At 40.1% G+C, this 23724-nt stretch overlaps 1 protein-coding gene across 2 annotated transcripts in view; it reads right to left on the bottom strand.

Moving 5' to 3' along the window:
• Window positions 1–1887: 1887 nt before the first annotated feature.
• Window positions 1888–23724, bottom strand: part of pvalb6 (parvalbumin 6) — a 53887-nt gene continuing 32050 nt past the window's right edge. Inside the window, exons 1-5 of one of the 2 annotated variants that reach the window (XM_026165560.1) lie at window positions 13269–13496; window positions 4950–5015; window positions 4383–4515; window positions 4147–4256; window positions 1888–2547 (exon numbers count right to left, since the gene is read on the bottom strand). In XM_026165560.1, the coding sequence (XP_026021345.1) occupies window positions 2522–2547; window positions 4147–4256; window positions 4383–4515; window positions 4950–5010 (330 nt within the window). In that variant the 5' untranslated portion in view covers window positions 5011–5015; window positions 13269–13496 and the 3' untranslated portion in view covers window positions 1888–2521. Of the gene's footprint in view, window positions 2548–4146; window positions 4257–4382; window positions 4516–4949; window positions 5016–13268; window positions 13497–23724 lie in introns of those variants that run through there. The other variant, XM_026165562.1, reaches the window with a different exon arrangement.

The following is a 23724-nucleotide window of genomic DNA, read 5'->3' as shown; positions in this document are numbered from 1 at the left end:
CAGAACCGGTGCCATTACCGGTACCCATCCGTAGTTGTGTCAAAGAATAAAGGTGGTCTTTCAAGCTCTTCAGAATTTTACAAACTCTTTTTTTTGCCTTATTTAATATTTTACCATGCATGTTTGTAAATGTTTCAAGAAATTTCTGCACCTATGTCATATTTTCCTAGAAAAATATAAAGAAATGAGGTGTAGCTCAAGAGTTTTGCACAGTATTGTACTTTATAAATTGCACCTTAAACTTGATGCAGAGTGTATAGCTGGCTCACAGGATTGTGGATCAGAAAAGCAATGATGTTTTTCATGCTGCAAATGCAGTATTTTAAAATACCCTAGCATCTTTGACATAGTGTGTGATAACACACATTTAAATTTCTTTCTGGCACACTAAATAGTACAGTACTCTTAACTACGAAAAACATTCAGATTTTTTAAATTTCAAATTACATTAAATTAAATGTCAAATCATTTTCTGTGATTCTGTGCTAGTGTGTGTTGTTTATAGTTAATTATGAACCAATTTTTGTAATTGGTTCATAATGTAGAAGCAATCTGAATGACATGTATTCAGCCTTTATTATCCCTGGGGCCCATACTTAAACTGAGGTCTCCTTTTACATACGTATAAGAAGATCACTGGTTTCACACACCCTAATAATGCTTATTTTATCAGGTGCCTTTATTTGACTAACATACAATGTTTTGATTAGTTGCAAAGACATTTTACTATGATGGTTGTTTCATCTCTGTCTCTCATCCACAGCATGTCTTTGTCCTGTCTTCCTTCTCTCACCTCAACCGCTCGCAGCAGATGTCCGCCCGTCCCTCAGCCTGGTTCTGCTGGAGGTTTCTTCCTGTTAAAAGGGAGTTTTTCCTTCCCACTGTTGCCGAAGTGCTTGTTCATAGGGGGTCATATGATTGTTGGGTTTTTCTCTATATGTATTATTGTAGGGTCTACCTTACAATATAAAGCACTCTGAGGTGACTGTTCTTGTGATTTGGCGCTATATAGATAAAATTGAATTGAATTGAATTCATGTGGTAGTTTATTAGGAATCCTAGGTACCACAGTATGGTAAAGGATTGTTAGGCAATTTAGAGTTTGAGAACTCATCAAAAGATCTCAGGAAACAAAGTTATCATGGTAACTTCATCCTGTGATAGAGGATGTCATTCCCACATACTTCTTTCTATAATTCCTCGGGTTTTGTCTTCCTCAAACTTATCGTAACTGTCTGTTGGAACAAGCATTGAGGTTGTCTCAGCAGCACTGAGCTCAATAGTCTCATGCCTGCTAAATAAAGTGATATCCTTCGAGCTTCAGATCTGTGTTTATTTGCTCAGGCAGTAAAATGTTCTACTAAAGAAGATAAAGATTCCTGTGTTGCCTGTTTGGGTCCTCCGCTGGGGATACTTAACCCAAATTGAACCTCGGCATGAATCCAACTGTGCTAATGGCTCGACAGCATGGTTCTCAAACTAGTATTGCACTTTTGAGTAAATGGGAGATATGGCCTTTTAAACCTCCACTCCGCCGAGGTTTTGTTTATGCCACAGATTATATATTAAGAAATATTTTTTTAAAAATGATACTGTGTGATCATTTTAACCCCCTTAGACACAGCAGTTTTGTTTTTGAAAGTACACCTTCTCATACAACATTAGGGTTTTTTTTTTCAGCTGATCTGCTTGATAAAGGAAAAAGTGACAGAATAGAGGAAGGGAGAAAGAAAGAAGGACAACGAGATTGAAAGTGTAAAATCAGATAAGAGTCACATCAAAGGAAGGAATTAACAGAAGCGACTTAGTGAGTCAGCCTTCTCAAGGCTTTTCTTTTTTCCACTTTATTTTGTTCTTTCACAGCTTGACTTCTTTCTTCTTTTGGTGTGTTTTACAACAGCTCATTACCAGAGGAGAAAGGGATGGATGGATAGCTAGATAGATAGGTTGATGGTGTGGGAGAGGACAGAGGGGAGCGAATGCAGTAAGGGGCACTGAGCCAGACATGAGTAGAGAGAAGAAGAGAAAAAAAGATAAACAAAGAAGGGAAGAGAGAGGAAGAACTGGTTCATGGAAATTGAAAGCTAGGAAAGGATGCAAAGTCAGAAGTAGAGAAGGAAATGAGGGTCTTTCTTTTATAATCTCTGTTATCTTTATATATCTACTTTATGCTTTACAATGTAAGTTTAACTCCTGCAGGCATGTTTTTTTAATCTATACATAAACAGAAACAAGAACAGTTTGTATAAAAAGGATTAAATAAATAGGGTGAATACGGCTAAAGGGGAAACTCGGGACGTGAGGAGGTTGCACAGCACAGCCTACTTCAGTGCAGCATTGTGTTTCGTGAAAACTGCAGGTGGGAGGTGAAGAGGAGAGGAGTGATCGGAGTGGGGATCGGCTTCAGCCTGGTGGGAAGGAGAGGTGTAGGTGCTGGCGGAGGTGGAGGGGGAGGTGGGGGGATTGCCAGGATGTGGTGTTGGTTGCCATGTGATCCTTCATTGCAGTGGGAGCAGAAGAATTATTCTTTCACAAGGGCAGCAAATTCTGCAAGAAGGAAAAAACCACAACCTGTTAGGAGTGTGCGAAAACAGCAAATCATCAAAACGCTGTTGAGGAGCACGTGCAGGCGGGTTTATTTTATGCACAATGTTTATACCCTGTCAATATCAGAATAAGGTTTTGAGACTTATCTGCATCAAACAAGTTATCACATGCATGCCTTTAAAAATCATGTCACGCTGTTATCTCTGGGTGGGCAGTTGAATTTTCTTGAGCTTACAAAAGAAAATAAATGTTACTTTTCTTAAATACTTTCTGTATTTAATCAAACACATTACAATTACAGAATTCGGGGTTTTTTGTAGGGACAACTCGGGCCTTTAGAAAAGAACAAGAACTAAAAAATGAGTAAGATAAGTAAAAAAGTGACTATGATTTTTTTCGTTTTTAAAGGCCCTGTCTACACATACACGGCTTTTTGATTCACATAGTTTTTCATGTGTTTTGGACTGTCATCCACACAGAAACTGCAATTTAGATAACTGAAAACCAAGCTATAGAGTAAACACCTTCCAGGGTGAATGTTTTCACAACCTGATTTTTATCTTGCAACATCAAAGATGGGAACCTTTGTCGCCTTTTTTGACATCAGGCTGCACACCACAATATTGCTTCATCACCATCTGTTGCTTTAGCATGTTTTTTTTCCCCCAACGTTTCCATGTGGACAGAGATTTCTTTGAAAAATCCTAATTTTAAAAAATAGCTGTGTAAGTGTGGATCTGAGTTTTCAGTGAGTGGGCTGATGATTCCTATAGGCGGACCCACCGGTAGACAGACATTTGTATGAATTCTGCATCTACTGTGGGTCTCAGCTTTTGCATAATCATATGTTTACTATATTAAGAAGACAAAAATCATATCTATCAGTTCTGTATCAGGGTTTAACTGTACATCCTTGCCACTCTAAGGACAAAGATGTTCATCCAACCCTTTTGTACCACATGCCCTTTATCTTTAGTTGACTGTTGTGGTTAGGGTGTCACTTTCAGTGGCTACATCGCCCACCGGTTTTTGAAATGAACAGATATAATTACACATTGAAAAAAAATGCAGATTGACAGCAGAAGAAACGTATGGCCAAGTGGATTTCTTGTATGGGTGTGAGGGAGTTCACTAGGTCTTCTAGGACATAGATATCTCTTAATTCAGTTTTAGTAGTGGATGTAAAAGTGTCCAGATGAGTTCAAGATTCAGGATAATTGTCTTAGGCCATATAACGTGCCTGCTGCAGCAGAGGTGATATACAGTAGCTTCTGTTTATGGATGCGATCACAACCACACTGCTATGGCCAATTTCAAGGAGCAAGGCTAAATTTTAGTAGTGTGCTTTACCCTAAAGTTCAGGGCAAAAAACTGAAAAAACTTTTCTTAAATATGAACATTGACAGACTTGTGCTTAAAATCTGCCCTGATTGCTTTTTCTTGTTTTTTTTCTTCATGATTTTATCCATGAAGCACTAAACACATGCATAGATGAATGAAAATGGGGGGGAAAAAACCTGCCATTTGGGTTTTTGTGTTCTTTATGTGTGGGCCTTTATTTAATAATAGAATAATTTGATGTATTTGTGTTGCGTTTACCATCGACTCCAATCTTGCCGTCTCCATCCTTGTCAGCTGCTTTTAAAAATGCTTTGGTTTCTTTGTCTGTCAGGTCCCTGCCATCTTTGGCAAAGCCCTTCAGGACGAATCTACGAGAGGAAGCAAAGAAGATTGGATTTGTGTCACAGAATGCTTTTGTGTGGATAATTGTTACTCTTTTGGGGATTTCTTTGCACACACATGTGTGTTTGAGTGCATGTGTTAGTTTGTCTCACTTGAGTTCTTCCTCCTCTATGAAGCCGCTGTTGTCCGCATCCAGCACCGTGAAGACCTTCTTCACATCGTCGGCAGACTTGGACTTCAGACCCACCAGCTCAAAAAACTTCTTGTGGTCAAAAGAGTCAGCAACTGGACACACAGAAAAACACAGAAGCCACATCAGGACTGTGACGATTTCATTTAAACTCCTCTTGATGCCTATTAAAACTTGATAATCCAAAAAACAGAGTGATTTAGATACGATTGGATCTTCTAATGTTTAAAAAAGAGACAAAGCTTTTTTTGGACACTTAAAGGGCATTAAATTCCTGACGTAAGTAAGTGTGAATATTCACAAACTGTCAGAACATGGTGAAATACAATTAAACTACTAATTTCTCAATGTCGAGGGAAGTTTCTTATTCTGTGTTGGTCTGGTTAATGAAGGCCAAAGGTGGAAAATTATTTTTTATAAGTTGAGTGTAACCGATATAGAACGACGTAAGGGAAAAAAAACCCAAAAGTTCTGGCTCCAGCTTTTTTTGGGACTAACTTTTTCCCGTCACGGCTGTGCTGGTACTCACCTGCAAATGCATCTAGAGCTTTCTTGATGTCATCGGTGTTGAGGATGCTGCTCATTGCCATCTCGGCTGTTGGAGGAGGATAAAATAAGTCAGGGGAGAGAGACTGAATCAAAAGAGAAGACCCGAGAGGGGACAAGGTTAAAAGCAAGGTTGCCAGAGAGCAGAGACAGTACTGAGACATTCTCGTATTACACTGGTGACACTCTAGAAATGGAGCAGGAAATCAGGACATGTGAGAAGGAGGTGATGAGTGACAGAATGAATTAGTGACAGTAAAAGAGGAGTGATAAAGGGAAAGAGGAGAATGAGAGGAGAAAGGTATCCTGCTGTAGTAGGGTGTTGAGAGATACGGGAAGTGAAGGAGGTTTGTTTGTGGCATTTCAGGATGTAGAGCCAGGGCTGCGGAAATTAAAACAAAAATCAGGATGGAAGGAGAATACCAGAATGATGGAGACGAGTGATGACAGATGGACACAAAAACAAGTGTGCCTTTCAAATGTTTTCCATTTTATCTGTGTCATATCTTTGAGGTGGTAGGGACACAAACAGGGCGAGAGGCCAAGTCAGCAGGGGTTTAACAGACCATATGAGTCCTCTGCTGTGTTTGAAATATCACCGGAGAATTCAGTTTGTCAGCCCACTCCAGATGGAGAATCTTCTTCTTGTGCCTCGTGCTATGAAAGGTGAACCCTGCGCTAAACTGCGCTTTGGCTTTTTACTGCGTGTGTGTGACTGAACCTGATCGCTGCTTATGAAGTTGTCACTTTCCCGCTGACTTTGACTGATGCCCTCTTTCCTTCTGTTGAGAGTGTAAAGACACGTGTATGGGATGTATACATTAGACGGTAAACACAAATCTGTAAGAGTGGAGGAGGAAGTTATAAAGCTAGAGAGGAGTGGTGCTAAGGGGAAGCGAGTTATGTGTGGATTAGAGGAAGTAGTACTCCGATTTCACTTTACAGGCAGGCGAACCATAATGGGGTTTTGTGGGCAACACATTATTTTAAGTAGGCTGTGTGATCAATGAGTACTGGTTCACTCACATCCACACGAACCTTTGCCTGAATGGACAAATGTACGACTTTCTGCGCTATTCACAGTTCACCAGAAAAATGTCTTGGAAATCAGGTGAATAATACATTACATTGAAATTAGAACATTAAATCACAGCATTTCAGAACGTCAGGTGCAGGCTATCACACAACACCACACACAATAGATGTGCAGTGAATTTTCCAGACAGACTAACTTCAAATCCACAGCAAAAAGCCAAAGGTCAGCAGAGGACACCAGCCAGCCGAACTGTCTTCCAGAGACTAACTAGTTGAGGACATTTACTAGATCAAATAAATTTTATTTAAGTTATTCACCAGTTTTATTCCATACTAATCAAAAATGATAAACTGGAAGCATATGTTTTACTTTGTGTCCCACAAAGTTGCAAAAAATGCTTGCCTAGAGTACCAATGACATCTCTGGGAGTTTACATCATCCTAAATCTCTCATTTTTGTGCCTCAGATAAAGCTGCGTCACAGTGGAAGTTACAAATACATCAGAAGCCAAAGACTGTGTAGCAGAGTGTAAAATGGGAAGGCACAGGGTCCCTCATATTTCAAACACAAGCTCAGCAGTCATTTCATTAGGGACACCTGTTCAGCTGCTCATTAGCACAAATATCTAATCAGCAGTCACGTGGCAGCAGTTCAGTGCATTTAACCATACAGATGTGGTCAAGATGACCTGCTTGAGTTCAAACTGAGCATCAGAGTGGTGAAGAAAGGTGATTTAAGTGACTTTGAGTATTGAGCATGGTTGTTGGTGCCAGACGGATATACTGCTGATGTACTGGGATTGTGCCACATAACTGTGTCTAAGGAAGTAGACTTAGTTATGTGGATTGAAATAGAGAAAACATAGTGAGTGCTGGTTCTCTGAGAGAAAATGCCTTATTGATGCCAGACATCAAAGGAGAGACTGTTTTGAGCTGAAAAATGGCAAAAGTGATTGACTGACAAGATACACAGAAGAACATCACTAAACACACAACATCTCAAGAACCTTAAGCAGATGTGGTCTACAGCAGCAAAACACCACAGCGAGTGCTCTTTCTGTCAGCTATGAACAGGGAACTGAGGCTGACATTTGAATGGGCTTAGCAAAATTGGACAACAGAGGAAACTGGAAAATCATGTCTTAGCCTGATGAGTCTTGATTTGTGCCGGCATAGGAGGGTCAGGTTCAAGTCAGCGGTGATGGTGTCCACCCATCTGATTTCAGCAGTATAACACACCATCTCACAAAGCCAAACTGGCTGTGAATATAAATGTGGACCAAAATCTCTGAGGAATGTTTTACAGCACTTTGTTGAATCTATGCCACCAAGAATTAGGGCAGCTCTAAGGACAAAAAAATGGTCCAAACGGTTGCTAGCAAGATGTACCCTAATGATGTAGCCAGTAAGTGTACACGTGCAAAACACTTCAAAACACTCAAAACAGTGCCCTTGCAGCAGGTCCTGTATATATTGGCGTCACAATCACTATATTCTCCTATGAGAACACAAAAACACGCAGACAGACAGAACGATTCACAAGGTGAAAGCAATACCAGCCACACTGGAACGCACGTGATCCCTAACGGTGTCCTGACACCTTCAGTTAACGAGCAATTAAATCTGATATCTGATACGTAGTTTGATTCAGATGCAGATGCCACGGAGATAATCAGCAAATCAGAACGTAATGTCACCCCATGGCAGAGCACAGTCCACACACATCCTCTAATACCTGTCATTCATTTGTGCAAGCAGATGTTAACAATAAAGAGATTTTTTATTCAGCGTCTAGCTCATACAGATGGGGGATGAGCATAAGCAGAGCTACTTTTTTTAAGTAGCGTGTTTCAAACAGCTTAACAGCATCTTAAAAATTTAAAAATGAATCGTCACTCTCAAAGATGGAGAAAGAAAGAGGGTGGAGGACAGGAGGAGAAGGGATGATTTCCAAGGGTAAAAACTTGTCAGCAGGTGACAGGTGATAATAAAGTGAAAATTTAATTCATATTACTTTCAGTTTTTTATCCAGTATTGTTAGGGCTGTCTGATTAAAAAAAACACCAGCTTGTTTTTAAGACAATACGTTTTCTATTTTATACAATATACTTGAAATCTTCAGCCCTTTCATTTTAATCTAGTTAAGGCTTCAAAATATCCTATTCTGAGGTTGTCTGAAACATAGCAACACTAACAAATTAACCATAATGCATTCACCAATTATCAACAAGTGTGCTTAATTTCATAGTAATCCATCTTCTAAATTTTTTAACATGGAACACATTTGTAAGAGTCTGACTTCAAAGATTAGTCAGATGCTCTGGTGGAAAACTTTGAGAGTTGACAGAGTTGAACTGTCTCAGCTAAAGTCATAGGAATGACACTCCATCATCATTTTCCTTGGACCGTCATCAACACTGTGTTCTCTCTGTTCAGCAAATGATACTGAACTGGCCAATATCACCCCTCCATCCTTCTCATTGTTGGAAATACGGTCTGTATGACCTATACATTTCCGCAGGTTGCAAATGACTCATGCCGCCTGTTCTTTGCTGCATCATGCCTCAGATATCACTGTGTTTAATAGCCACAATAAAATGAATGTTTAGCAGCTCTTTATGTACCTTTATGACCCTTAACGGTTAAGCAAACCTATCTTCAGAGTCATTTTGGTTTCAACTATACACCAGTAAATTCATGCGAATGATGCTTTTACATGCTGACCAAGCCTTTCCTCTGAAAGACACAAAAAACTGCTAAAATCCAAAAATCCATCTTTGTGATATTTCCTGTTACAGTAGCACATTTGACCACGCAGACACACCTGCACGCATACAAACAGACTAACAGTTCACCTTGTGAGGATGGTAAAAATACACCAAAGTTAATCTATAACATCCCAGATCTCTTTTAATAATCTATTAGATAAATTAGGTATTTGAGGAAATGTGCAGATTTTCTTCGTTGGTGTCATTTTATTTCATTTTTAATGTTGGTAATGTCTATGTGATTAGTAGATCACATGGCATTCATTTTAATTCTCATCGATGCAATGATCTAATCAGCCAATCATATAATTCAATTCAAATTCAATCTTTATTGTCCCAAAAGGGAAATTAGTTTAGCAACAGGATAAAAGTAAACAAAACAATCATATAAAATGACAATGATAGTAATAGAAAATCCCAGAACGGTTATATGCCATTTAGGAGACAGGATGCAGTAGGGATAAAAGAAGCTTGGAGTCTTTTGGTCTTCCTCAGAGGTCAGGAGGCAACAACTCAAACTCACTGTGAAGTGGATGGTTCGAACAATGAACAATAGAATGAGCCTTTCTAAGCACATTTTTATTGTAAATGGCCAAAAGTCCATCTTTCCAGCGCCCTGAAATTTTGCTAGTAGTTTCTACCAAAAGACCCAACCAATTCTTATTCCTCACCATCAGGTTACCAAACCAGGCAGCGATACAAAAAGACATCACAGATTCGATAAAACTTCTATGAAACAAAGACAACATCTCAGATGAGACATTAAAAGATCTCATTCTCCTTAAAAAGAACAGTCTTTGTTGAACTTTTTTAGTAGTGGCATCAGCATGAGATTCAAAACACAGTTTATGGTCAAGTACCACACCTAGATATTTATAACTCTCAACGATCCCAATATCAGCAGTTTTAATGATAGTGGGTGATGAGCTATAAAAGGACTTCCTAAAATCAATAATCATGTCTTTAGTTTTTGACACATTGAGTGAAAGGAAGGACTCATCACATTAATCCACAAAATCATCTACAACCTGTCCATGGCCTGACTCGTCCCCCACCAGAAGACTGACGATCACTGTGTCATCAGCAAACTTCAGGATGTGTCTGTTCGTGAAATTGCTGCGACACTCATTCGTGTACAGAATGAACAGAAGAGGAGAGAGAGGCAGCAACCCTGGGGTGATCCAGTACAAGAGGAGAGCACATCAGAAAATACATGATTCACCCTCACGCATTGTGACCCATTAGTCAGAAAGTCTGTCAGGAGAGTGGCATAGTTGTTGGCGCCAGATGGAGTGGTCCGAGTATTTCAGAAACTGCCGATCTCTTGAGACTTACCATCTCTAGGGTTCATAGAGAGCCGTCTGGGAAAGAGAAAATATCCAATGAAAAGGTCTTGCCAATGAAAGAGGTCAGAGAAAATGGCCAAGCTTATAGGAAGGCAACAGTCGATCAACTATTCTGTTTATAGAAGAGCATCTCTAAATACTTCTTTAAAAATAAATAAATTCAGTTTGCTCGACTTTCTTGCAAAGTCAAATGAGAACACTTGAAATATCAGGCGTGCCTGAAGTATACGATACTGGAGCCAGAATAGATTGGAAGGAAGTGGATGAAATTTGTTCTTAGCATAAGAGAAATCCACATACCAACAACTCTAAAGCTTATTCATGGGCATATTAAATATTTGTTTTATCAAATGTACTAATGAGTGAGAAAGGTAATCAGCAGATTTTTTAAAAAGTTGACAGATTGCTTTAACTCTAAACTTTAATGTCGGGGGATTTCATTCAATACCACGAAATGAATCTAAAACGAACAGCCATAGTAGCACAATTATTAAGAAGTCAACATGATCCATGTCCACAACAAGCAAAGTCCATTATGCATTTATGAATTTATTCATGTATTTCAAAGTGTGGACTCAATGACTGCTTTGTATATTATTTACTTCTTATTGTTATTACTTTTCTAGTAGTTTATTAAAATGTCAGATAATGAACCATTTGTAATTTTGCCTATTTATTAACAGAGTAATTTATTTGTACACAGTGTATACAGTAACACATTTAGCTCATAATTGGTGAAATGTTTGATTATTATTAGATGACATCTTTTGTCTGGCTAAATAAAAAATTGAAAGTTATTCTACAAAGACCGAACTTTAGAAAACGCTTCGTATTTCTTGAGGATAAAGTAACATCTCAAAGGCAGTTCTGGTTTACACAAGGCTTGCCTGTGAACCTTTTAAAGTGGGGAAAGACTTGGGAAGTCACATGACTCTGATGGTCTTGCTAGGTGTGGGAAACCCAACTATAGTGCAAGAGTGCCAACTCTCCAGTTTACAGTAACAGCTGCATGGATGTGTGAATATATTTGCGTGTGTGTGCGTGTGCGTGTGAAAGTTTTTAAATGTGTTACTGAGGTGCCAGGCAGACTCGAGTAAAGAGGTGGAATGCAGGAAGAATATACTTGCATTTCAAGAAACCTGAGCCGTTTGTGCTCATTTGAGAATGTGAATCTGAGAGAGAGAGTGTGTGTGTGTGTGTGTGTGTGTGTGTGTGTGTGTGTGTGTGTGTGTGTGTGTGTGTGTGTGTGTGTGTGTGTGTTTGAGAGGAACTCTGTTAAAAGCTGAGGTAATATGTGTGTGCCAGTGTGTGTTAGACTTATATAGATAAACCAAGGCAAGGTGCCCCTTCAGTATTACTGCAGTGTGAACTGAAAATGAACCTTCTTCATTTTTTCTCTTTCCGCCTCTCTGGCATTTTACAGCAATCTAACATTAAACAATAAACACATTCTAGTGGAATTATTGTTATTATGTGACTTAAACACCCCTCAAGCTTTATGCTGATTTAAGGTTTCATTACGATCGCCAACAGCGAGGTTTATTTTGTAATTAAAAACTCCACAATTTTTCATTTGGCCTATAACCATACAGTGCATTTCATATCCCTACAAAAGATTTCAGTATTTAACATTTGTCATTCAGTTCCCTTAAAGGGTGCCAGCAGCTTTAGCTACACCATTAATGTGAAGACAATGAAGCACTCTAATGGGCTATTCTTTCTTGAAACAAAGGGAGCCCTCAATGATTTTCTTTCTCCCTGAAAGCTTTTAATCTGAATCGCCACTGATCTGCAAAATTACCTCAACCAGAGCTATCTGTTAGAGTGCATAAGACTGCTTATCGATTGTATACCGCTCCTTATGGGAAGAGATGGTACAGTGGTGTCAGTTCCGTAACTGAAACAAACACACTTGTGCGTGCATGTAGCCACGGGCGACTGCAGCGAGTAAAAAGAGGATTTGATAAGAGCAGCAGAGGCATGGGGATCATTTGGCTGTTATCACCACTGGCCACTGTCTAATCCGCTGGCAGGTACGGGAGAGGATAGCTTAACCACACAGTTACAGCTTGCCATCAGCAACAGCGCTGCATTTGTGGTTTGCATGTGCGTATGTGTGTGTGTGCAGAAGGATCTGTGCATTGTTTTACAAGAAAATATTCAGTTCCTGGTCAAAGGAAAACAAAACTTGTAATCTAATCATAACAATGATCATACAAATAATTTTTTAGACATTTCAGTGTGCTATGGGCTGAATCTGTTAGTCTGAAGTGAAGCTTTATATACATGGGGTGTGTTATTGTGTATTTCAAGCAGGAGACATGCATCTTTTTGCTCTTCCTGTACAGTAAGTTTTTAGAGACCAGTATATAAGAGATATGTCATTTGGCACCTGAAGTAAAACTGTACTTTAAATTATGCCAACGTAATAAGAATGTCCTGGTGTGAAGCAGATACACCATTAATGACGGCCCACGAGCAAAGATGGCAAAAGTTGTACCACTTTACCCGAGGGGCACGTCCCTGTGTCATGTTTGCACCAAAAAACTCTGTCTCCTCATTAATTAAGACTGCAACCACTAAAGTATTGTTCTCCTCATTAATATTCATGGCACAGTTTAGTATGTGAGTAATATGCAACATTTTAATCATAAGCACATGGATTTATTCTCAAGAGAAATTTCCCGTACTTCATCAGCATTTTGCTACAGATGCATTACCATGGAGCACGGACAGGACACTGCTTTCAATCTCATTAAGTGGTAATTAAAATTTGACCTTGACAGATTTCACACGTAAGCGGTGTTGCAAACCTGTGTCCTTTAATTCTGGCAGCAAAGCGTTACTATCAGAAAGTGATTACTTTGTTGATATCCTGTCGCTCTATCTAAATCTAAGCAGACTCTATGGAGACAGTGAAAGAAGGCAAATTGCTTTTCCTGTTTAGTTGCATCCATCACTTCATTTGATTAGAAAGCAAAGCCAGCTGTAAGCGTTCATCAGCCCTGTGAGGAAGGTACCTGAAAATCATTGTCAAGTGTGATCTGCTGCAGGTTACACTTAAAGCACTGGCCTTTGTCGTTTCATCTCTCATTTATCGCTGTCTTTTTCTTTCAGGCAAACTTTTTGTCTCTCCCTCATTCTTCCTCTTACCTTGTTGCTGGTGGACGGGTTTAAGGCGGGAAGAGGGGCGAGATGGGTTCAGGAGGGATGTCCAGTCAAAGATCAGAGGCTCTGCTCTTTCAGTTTTATACCTGTCCTCTCCAACTATTTTAGGATGAAAAATGGGCTCCGGGTTCAGTGTGGGGACAGGGATGTTATCCCGCTAGGTTGGCCTGTATCGCTTTCCTGACTGGACCCGTGCAAATCAAACATTACTATTAATAATCTTGGATCAATCTCCACCCCTCGTTCCAGCCAGATTTCTTTTCTTATGCTCACCCTTTCTCACCCCTCCCTCACTCTAGCTCTCCCTCCTTCCAGCCATTCGATTTCTCCACCTAATTTTCTCACACCTCCCACCCGAGGGACTTTGCTCTGTCCTCTAATCCGTCTCTGATCCTATCACTCACTCCACTACTTCTCTTTGCCTCTCTCTCTCTCTCTCTCTTCCTCTCTCTCCATTCTCTTAAACTTTTAATTTTCACTTTTAATTCTCCTCTACGAATTCCTCCTTTAAGGCATTCCACATCATCAGTGACAAATTACAAGGCCCTGCTCTCTATCACTGTTGTTTTCTATCTCTTGATCATTTAAACTGTTAGAAAGTTGGCATACAAAATCGTCTTTAGGGTATTTCTTATGATGCTTTGTCTAATAATCTTTTTTTTAGTTAGTATTGATGCTCAGGATTTCCTGTATTGTTATACTTTGTCGTTTACACCTGTGGTGGCAAAACATTTTTGATTTCTGTTTATATCTGATGGTGAAATTTGTCATGTGGCTAGCTAATTAAGCTAACATTAGCCCCTTGAGTTGGCTGTAAACGTTAGCTAATTATGCTAATATAAGCCCATGAGGTAGGTGCAAACAGGATACTTAACAATACTAGTTTGGTTATCTAGAATATATAGTGGGGAAAAAAAGAAGAATATATTTCCATAAAGGGTATATTGGGCCCAAAGCAAACATTCCCAAATCCAATGTAAAAAAGAGGATACATGAGAGAAGATTTCAGACATGAAAAAGAGCCAAGTTAAAAGTTTCTCAAAAAAAAGTCCCCATCCTTGGTACTTTTAACTCTGTATGGCCTACATTCCTTTTGCTTATGTGTGATTTATACTTCTGCTTTGAATCGATGTAGCCCCTACGATGTTTCCAGCATTTATACCAATGCTGGGGGTGTTGCTTTGCAGTTTTGCTGCCAAAACAGTACTTAATGATAATAATAATAATAATGGATTGCATTTATATAGCGCTTTTAGTTCCCAGTAAACACTAGTTTATCCATTCTCTTTCCATTGATTTGGAAAATCGAATCAGAAGAACAGGCGGCCAGGAACTGACAGAAGCCAACAATATGTCCACAGTGGGTCAATCAAAGCTAGCTAGGGTTTCAGAAGGGTTTGCGGATGCTATATACCTACAATGTAGATTTAATGCAGAGGCATGAATCTCACTTTTAGAAGAAACTGCTGTGGCTTACCCAGGCTGCTGATTCATACCTCGTTACTTCCTTTCTAAGGGAGGGGCTTTGTGAATCGTTAATTGTTAGATTTTCTAAAATCAGTTTTCTGAAGTTAAGATATGAATTAAGGAAAAGAAAATTGAACAGTATTCTGAATAAAATTTGCAGAGAAGTACACCTCCACAGTGAACAGTGCAGAGAAAGAACCTGCAAGAGGACCACGCTGCTGTTGATCACTCAGGCAGTGGCAGGTATTACATCTCCGGCCCAGCAGAGCACACTCAGTGCAGGAATTGTCCCTGAGGCTCACTTATAGATGTGAAGTACTTATAGCTGTGGAAACAGCTGTTTCCACTAAAGAATCGCTCACAGTGACCTTTAGAAAGACAGTCCAAGGCTTAGGCACTACTGTCTGCATGTAAGAGCCGTAAACAAGTCTGTGTTTGTGTGTTTGGGACTCATGCATGCATTGTGAATGCTGAGTGCAGGAGTGTGAGTGAGACATTAAAAACAGGGGTGTGTATTCTCTGTCGAGCGACTGTGGACACCAGGTGCTATCATCCCAGTTACTGTAAAGATATTGTAGTTATGAGGCTACTATCAATTTCATGCTGGGTATTTATTTTAGAAAGAAAAGTGTTTAAACGGGCAAAGATTTATTATCTTTGCCATCTAATTATGAAATGTTTTGTATATTTGCCTGAGACTGTCATCACCATGACTTTGCAATCCTTACAAGGTTTTAATGGCATTAAATCGAGTTCTCCAATGACCTTCCTAGTCTATATAATGTTACTGGTGGTGTCTGCCATTCTTATGTGGGATTTAAACCACCCCCAAATGATACTGACCTCTTTCTTTTCCAATCATACATTTTTAGTTACAACATGTTGACAGAAACTGGGAAACTGAGATATGAGATCAGTAATCTAGTCACAGTTACTTGTAGGGTGGCAAAAAGCAATGATATGAAATTGAAGGTACTGACAAATACCTTATTATGTTCAGGTTTAGGATCTTATGTGAGAACTCGAAACTAAAAATAACCTTCTCTTTTAATTCCTCTGCCCCTGTCCTTGCTGCTGTGTATTCTCCTTTTTCTTCCCTCCATCTTTATCTAATTTTGTTGCAACGTTGTGACAGGAATTTCTATCCCTCCTTCCATCCATTACGTTTTTTTGCTAGTACACTCCTTTTAAGTTCTCACTTTGTCCAGCCAAAGGGCCGCAGAGGGAGTTACCTTGATTCCCTCATTGCCTGGGTGCTTCTCGCTGTTGCCTGCCAAGAGGAGTCAGCAGGGTGACAGGACGAAGGAGGGAAGAAGAGAGAGACAGAGAGAGAGCTGATGGAGTTGTGACAACTGAAGCCAGGAGGGAGATAAAGGTGGGTGATGAAAGTGCAGAAATTAAAATAGTAATGACAAAGGAGAGATTTAAAGAGGAATGCAAAGAGAGCATTCTCTCTAGTGAAGGAGTAGAGGGCTAGAAGGTTGACAGTAGATGATGCAAAGGAATTTCGATGTAAGATGGTGTACAGAGGGGTTGAATGTTGTCAAAGCAAAAGGACCGAATGTGAGGAAGGATCAATCCCAGAGTTTGCCTTATGTGTTTGGGTTTATCTCAAACCCCAAAGACTGCAGGACTCTAGGTTAATCATTGGCTCACATTTAGAGACAAAAAACAAATGTTTGGGAGTTTTTCTTTTGTCCCAATACCATGGCAGCACAGACTCCACCCTCCCGAACAGCATCTGAATGTTTCCAGTCGCCCTGCTGCTACAAACGATTGGTTTGCCGCTGCACCGTTTTCATTAAAAAAGATTTTTGGCTCGTGTTTACTTATGGGACTCCCATTTGTCAATGTTTGTTTGAGATTGCTCCAAATGGATTTGGATATGTTGTTGTGCACAGAATGGCACATTAAGGTAGAAAATTACAACCTACCTCTCTGATTCATTGGCAGCAGTCATGCAGACCGGATCTACTCTTAATCATGCAAACTCGTTTGGCTCATTATTGGATTCTCCTGAGTTTATCTGGCTTTGTTAGTCAAATCATGATCAAATATTTGTGTAAGTTATTTGCGTTAAAAAACTGCTAATTATTGAGTTGGGATTTAAGATTATGACTATTAATTTCCTCTCAGATTATTTCTTTGGCCTCCTTTTTAAAAGGATTCTAAGCAAAACATGATTACTTATCACGTCAGAACAAAGGGAGGTTATTCTTGAGATCAACAAAGATGATAAAGTATAAGGTAGAATTCCAAGGAGGAAAAGAAAGAGAAATGCTAATAAGAGAAGTTGGGTTGAATGAAATTCCTTTGAGCGGGAATCCAGGTAAGCCAACATAATGCAGTCACAATGGGAACCTGGTAAGTACAAAGAGATAGGGAAAAAGGAAGTTTGCTCTGAACTATCTGCTTCCCTGCATATTTTAAATGCATGGATGTACTGCAAAAAAAAAAGGGGGGTTGACCTCTTTCTCTCTTGTCTTCATATTCTTCTGGAGGAGGTAGGTGTCATTATCTCAGCGTCTTTGTGAAAATCTACACTCAAGAGATGCCTTTGTAAATGGAAACATAGAGGGATTGCAGCAAACAACTGGTTACACTCCAGAACAAGAGGGTTAGAAAACATCTTAATTCTTTGGGTACATCAAACCAAGATGCACTTTTACCAGAATGATGGGAAGAGAAAAATCTGGAGAAGAGAAATAAATCATGACCCACAAGCATACCCCGACATCTGGAGCAATGTCATGGCATTGGGGTGTATGGCTGCCAGTGGAACTGGTGGTCACTAGTGTTTAGTGATGATTTGACTGCTAATAGAAGCAAAACTGATGGGACAGAGCTTCACAGTGCAAAAGGATAATGACCCAAAGACAAAAGCAACCCAAGAGTTTCCTATTTTGATGCCTAGGCTGTCACTGATTGCAAAGGATATTTGTGATGTTATGATTATTATATTTATGTTAGTTTGTCCAATCACATTTGAAGCTCTAAAAAGAAGAACTGTGTATGAAAATAGGTGTTTAGCTTCCTAAATACTTTTGTTAAGTCTCTTGAATTAAAAGCCTTTGAATTACATTTAGATTTTTCTTTTAAATCCACTGTTCATATATGGATGCAAAATCACCCTAAAACATGACACGTGACCTTATGCACACTAAACTCAAATACCTTGACATCCCAGAGGTTATCCTATCTTGGTGTCATCTGATGAATATCGTCTCATAACATGCTACTGTCTCACTCTGCAGATGATATCAGTGTCAACTTCTTGTTCCAGTTCATGACACAGAGGTCTAAGAATGGGTCTTGGTATGCCTGTCTGAAATATCCTTCTGTCCTAGATAACCTTGTGATTCTTTTGGAACTCCCCACCCCCTCTGATTCTCTTTCTTCCTCCACTAACAAAACCAATTTGAAAAATGTGTCATCTCCATCTAATGAAAATATATATGTTGGGTTGTCACATTTAATATGGCATAAGTTTTCAAAAATGAGCTCAGCATTCATACAAGTCTCTGTGATCCAAAACCTCCGGCTTCAGATTGCACTGAAAATTCAATTTCAGAGACACAAAGAGAGGAGATATGCAGATACTGCTATTGCTACAAATCTTGCTGAGAGTGGCAGCCAATCCAAAGAAAGTGGCCATCATTTGGAAAAGCGGCCAAAGATGGGGAAGCTAAAGCAGCTTGTTTCAAGCAGTGGATGAATTGGAGGGTCACATCAGTGCCTACCACAGAACAAATAAGGATTACATTGAATTATGAATCATGCAAAGCTACTACAGTGGCTGGAAGGGAACCTAATAAGCCCCCTTTGAGATTTTTATGTGCTACTTGCATCCAAATCAAATCCAGGCCTCTTTTGAGGATACTTCACTGTGCAAAAATCTGATGTGAGGAAATGAAATGTTTTAGGTTAGAATGTCAATAAATAAACGTGCTCGTGATCTCCGAGCATGAAGTAAGGAGAGCCTTCAAGAGAGTGAACACCAGGAAAGCAGCAGGACCAGACGGCATCCCAGGTCGTATCCTCAGAGACTGCGCATACCAACTAGCTCCTGTGTTCACTGAGATATTCAACATCTCTTTATCTCAGTCGGTGATCCCCACATGCTTCAAAGAGTCCATCATTGTTCCTGTCCCGAAGAAACCCCACCCTGCTTCTCTCAATGACTATCGCCCTGTAGCCCTCACCTCAGTAGTGATGAAGTGCTTTGAACGCCTGGTCAGAGACTTCATCATTTCTTCACTACCAGACACACTGGACCCACTACAGTTTGCTTACCATCCAAATCGTTCCACAGACGATGCCATCTCTCATCTCCTCCACACATCACTCACTCACTTGGACACTAGAAGGGGGAATTATGTTAAAATGCTCTTCATAGACTACAGCTCTGCATTTAACACCATAATTCCCTCCACACTCACCACCAAGCTGGAGCATCTGGGACTCAGCTCATCTATGTGTCTGTGGATCTCCAACTTCCTAACTGGCAGACCACAGGCAGTAAGGATGGGCGGACATGTCTCAGCCTCCACCACTCTCAGCACTGGAGCCCCCCAGGGGTGTGTTCTGAGCCCCCTGCTGTACTCTCTGTACACATATGACTGCGTGGCCACTACCAGCTCCACCACCATCATCAAGTTTGCTGACGACACCGTCGTGGTGGGCCTGATCTCTGATAACAACGAGACGGCCTACCTGAAGGAGATTAGGAATCTGGAGAACTGGTGCCAGAGGAACAACCTCCTTCTAAACGTCAGTAAGACAAAGGAGCTGATAGTGGACTTCAGCACTAAGCAGGAGAGGAACTACCAGACCCCCGTCATCAACGAGTGCCCAGTGGAGAGAGTGGACAGCTTCAAATACCTCGGAGTTCACATCACGCAGGACCTGTCATGGTCCTGTCACATCAACACTGTGGTGAAAAAGGCCCGACAGCGTCTCTACCACCTCAGACGCTTGAGAGACTTCCAACTGCCCTCCAAGGTGCTCAGGAACTTTTACTCGTGCACCATAGAGAGCATCCTGGCGGGAAACATCTTAACCTGGTTCGGGAACAGCACCATGCAGGACAGACGAGCTCTACAGAGGGTTGTGCGGTCAGCTGAGCGCACCATCCGCTCCGAGCTCCCTGACCTGCACTCAATCTACAGCAGGCGGTGCTGGACCAAGGCCAGGAAGATCGTGAAGGACCTCAGCCATCCCAACAACAGACTGTTCTCTCTGTTGAGGTCAGGAAAGCGATTCCGCTCCCTGAAGACCAACACAGAGAGACTGAGGAGGAGCTTCTTCCCGCAGGCGATACGGTCTCTCAATCACAATCACACCACCACACAGTACTGACCCACACATACAGTTCTTACACACACACTGGACATTCTGGACATTGTTTTCACTTCATCACTTAAATCACTGCTGCTGTTATTGTGTATATGCTGCTGTTATTGTGTATATATTTATTTATACTTCTTGTGTATTTTGTTCATACATTCTTATATAGTTCTATATTGTGTATTTTGTTGTACAGTTATTTTATTTTCAATTTAATTTATATATTTTATCTTATTCTTTCCCAGTGTGTTGTACAGTTATTTAATTTTTAACCTTAATTTATATTTTATTCCTTCCTAGTTAAATTTACCCTTTTTAATTTTTCATATTTATTTCCTATCTTATTCATAGCCTTTTCCTTTTTTGTTTTCTTTAGGTCACGAGCAGTTGTCCAAGCATTTCACTGCATATCGTACTGTGTATGACTGTGTACGTGACAAATAAAAATTTGAATTTGAATTTGAATTTGAATTTGACATCAGCGACTGAAAGGAACCAAAAAAAAATCTTTTTTATTAAAAGAATTAAGAAATAAATATGCAAATAAAAGTACTCTTGTATTCCTTGATAGAGACACACAATTTTTTTTAAATGTAACATCCCCGACACGCGCGCACACACATAAGCTGTAAGAGTGTTTGCGAAAGAGAAAGCTGGAGAGAACAGCCATCATCTTTGTCCTCCATGTGCACTGTTATATTACTGTGCCTCAGCAGTGCTTCCATCCATCTCGCTCTCACATTGAAATGCAGAAAGAAAAGTAAAGTACACAGAGTTGTGAGACAAAATTTGATAGATTGACGGGAAAAGTGGCAGTGAATCTGACAATAGGAGAAAAAGGGAAAAGATGTGTAATAGACAGACAGAAAAATCCACCTGGTTATTCACCGTAATAATCATCAGTCCCCCTTTGAACTATAGAACTGCATCCCGTAAACCTAGAAGGTTTCTGCAAATTTATAGATGTAAAGGACCACTCCTTGCTGCAGGGTCTGAAGATATTGGACAAAGATACCCAGAGACTTGGAAGTGTGAACGAATGATTGACCTGTCTCTACACACAAAGGAGGATGATGTACCGATAGAGAAGAAAGGTTGATGGAAGATGGAAAAAGACGAGACAAAAAGCCACATCGAAGAAAAGAGGATTTTGCTGGATGCGATTTAGGGTGGAAGATGTATGAGTGTGCCTGTCAGATATCCATCTGTGCGTCCATCTTTTGGTCTGGAGAGTTGAGAAAATAAAATTTCTCACATCGAGTGACTGTTGAACTATCCATGAGGTGACAGTGTTGTCATCAGCTGTGCCTTCATCCCTTTTATTTTTCATGTGGCCACAGTGAACATGGTAATTTTGTTGAAACAGTTGTCATGCTGACTTAACAAGATGAGGATGAAAACCCTTCAGCTGATTTTCAGAGATTCACCATCTTTCGTATTAAAGGAAGTGATTTTATCTGGTGACTCTGGCGCACACCCATCAGAGCAAGCTGGAGTAAGATTATCATCCCATAGATTTAAAAAAAACCTACGAATCGAGTTATGAGCTTAACAAGTTACTGTGATGCAAATAAGAATATGTCCCGTGGATATGGTGGAAAATTACTTTGAATTGTTAATGTCAGCATCCATGATCAAAATGACAATGCCTAAAATCATTCAGATGTTTTATTTGGTTGAAAGCGCGGAGATGACAGATTGTCCAAAGAATGTTATGGCAATCCTTTTTCTCTTCCACTGTGTGTCTTCTGTCCTGTCTCCCTCCCCTCACCCCCAACCGGTCACAGCAGATGGCTGCCACTCCCTGCGCCTGGTTCTGCCAGAGGTTTCTTCCTGTTAAATGGGAGTTTTTCCTCCCCACGGTCACCAGGGTATTCTCGGTATTATTGGGTTTTTACCTTACAATAAAAAGCACCATGAGGCATCTGTTGTTGGAATTTGGCACTATATAAACAACACTGAATTTTTTGGCTGATATATCCTGATCTGTATCAAAGTGGATCAGACCAACATTGCCGAGGTCAAGGTTTGAAAATTTCAGGACAAGTGGTTCTGATATATTCTGAAGAAAAAAACAAAACAAAACAGAACTTCCAATAAGAACTGGTCTGATGATCCTGAGTTCATTAATTATCGTCTGTTACAAGGTGTAAAGTGTAAAATGAAGTCATACAATTCGGTAATGAAAACATTCAGCTCACCAATAAGTTAATGCACTAAAGACCAAGCTCGTGCTAATTATCCATTTGACAGTAGCTTGTTAGGAGACCTGGGTCGTTGATCCAGAGTTTTGAGTTTTCATTATTATTGAACTTTGATTTTGATATTATTTATCATTTCTACTCTTTTGGTTTATTTGTTAGAGTTCTCTGTCTTATGGTTTGTGTCTCTGTGTTCTATAGTTGCCGTCTCCCCTATCAGCTGTGTCCCCTTGTCAAGCCCGCGTCTCTGTGTTATGTTTCCTGTTTTATTTTGAAAGTCCGTGTCTCATGTTAATGTTTTGCTTCCCTAGTCTCGTTAGCCCTGATTTATCCAAGCTGTGTTTCCCTCCTGTCTCTCATTCACTGATTGCTCCCTCTGTGTATTTAAGCCCTGTGTTTTCATTGGTCTGTGTTTTGCTCTACCATCATCCTATGCTTTGTGGGCTGTCCAGCTGCCTGCCAGTTAGTTATCTGTATTCTCAGTTTGTTTAGTTTTCTGTTCTGCCTTGCCATCCAGCAATAAAGCGGAGTTTGAGTTCACGTTTGCCTCCGAAACTTTGTGTCCTCCATACCACCACTCCTGCCTGCACACAGCCTTTACCTGACATAGCTTAGTGCATCTGCATCAATAGGTTGATCATCGACACTGATTTTCTGAGCACATGGGGTTATGGAAGTTATGGAACTTCTCCTTTCTCTTATATGTGTTTAGAACTAAAAAGATGTCGCATATCAGCTCATGAGGCTGACTTTTAAAGAATGCTCTCGCTTGTAAATGACAAAACAAAATGTTTTCAGTTCATTCTGCGCTCACAGTCGGTGACCCTCACTCATCCGAGAGTCTGATTAGTTCTTTAATCCACTTCAGAAAATGTGTCTCCTGCTTTGTATACTATAACTATAATTTTTCTTTGAGTGCACTATGAGTGTACGGGTTCAATTATGCACACTGGTTCATGCTGTGGTTTAAAATAGTTTGCTATAGCCTATAAAGGTGAGAGTTTTGGCAAAGCTTTAGATTGCTTGCCTTGTTTGTTTAAGCTTCAGTTCCTTTTTATAAGTTTATTATTTTCTTGTGTGTTTAGTTGCCTCAACAGGTCTGTATTTGTTCTCCAGTGCTCCCGTGGATCTTTTGTGTTTGATAAGTGTCATTTCTGTTTTACTGTAACAGTTAGTCTTGTGTCCTGTTAGTTTTACTTCCTCAGTCCCATTTTTCTCTTGTCCATTGTCAAATGATCTGTTGTTGCTTCACCATGCAAGCTCTTGTGTTCGGGGATTTTTGCTGGTTTCACATTACTGGACTATGTTGAATATGGAGTTTGTTTTTGGTCTGAATAAAGGGCTTGCTCTCCATCGCTTAAGTCTGGCTCCCATGTCTTGAATTTGGGTCCACAGCTCCACAGGTCAATGACACCACTGGTTAATCT

Source organism: Astatotilapia calliptera, chromosome 4 (assembly GCF_900246225.1).
Source record: "Astatotilapia calliptera chromosome 4, fAstCal1.2, whole genome shotgun sequence".
NCBI lineage: Eukaryota > Metazoa > Chordata > Actinopteri > Cichliformes > Cichlidae > Astatotilapia > Astatotilapia calliptera.
Note: the sequence above shows the minus strand (reverse complement) of the source record. Positions and strands in the feature narration are given on the sequence as shown.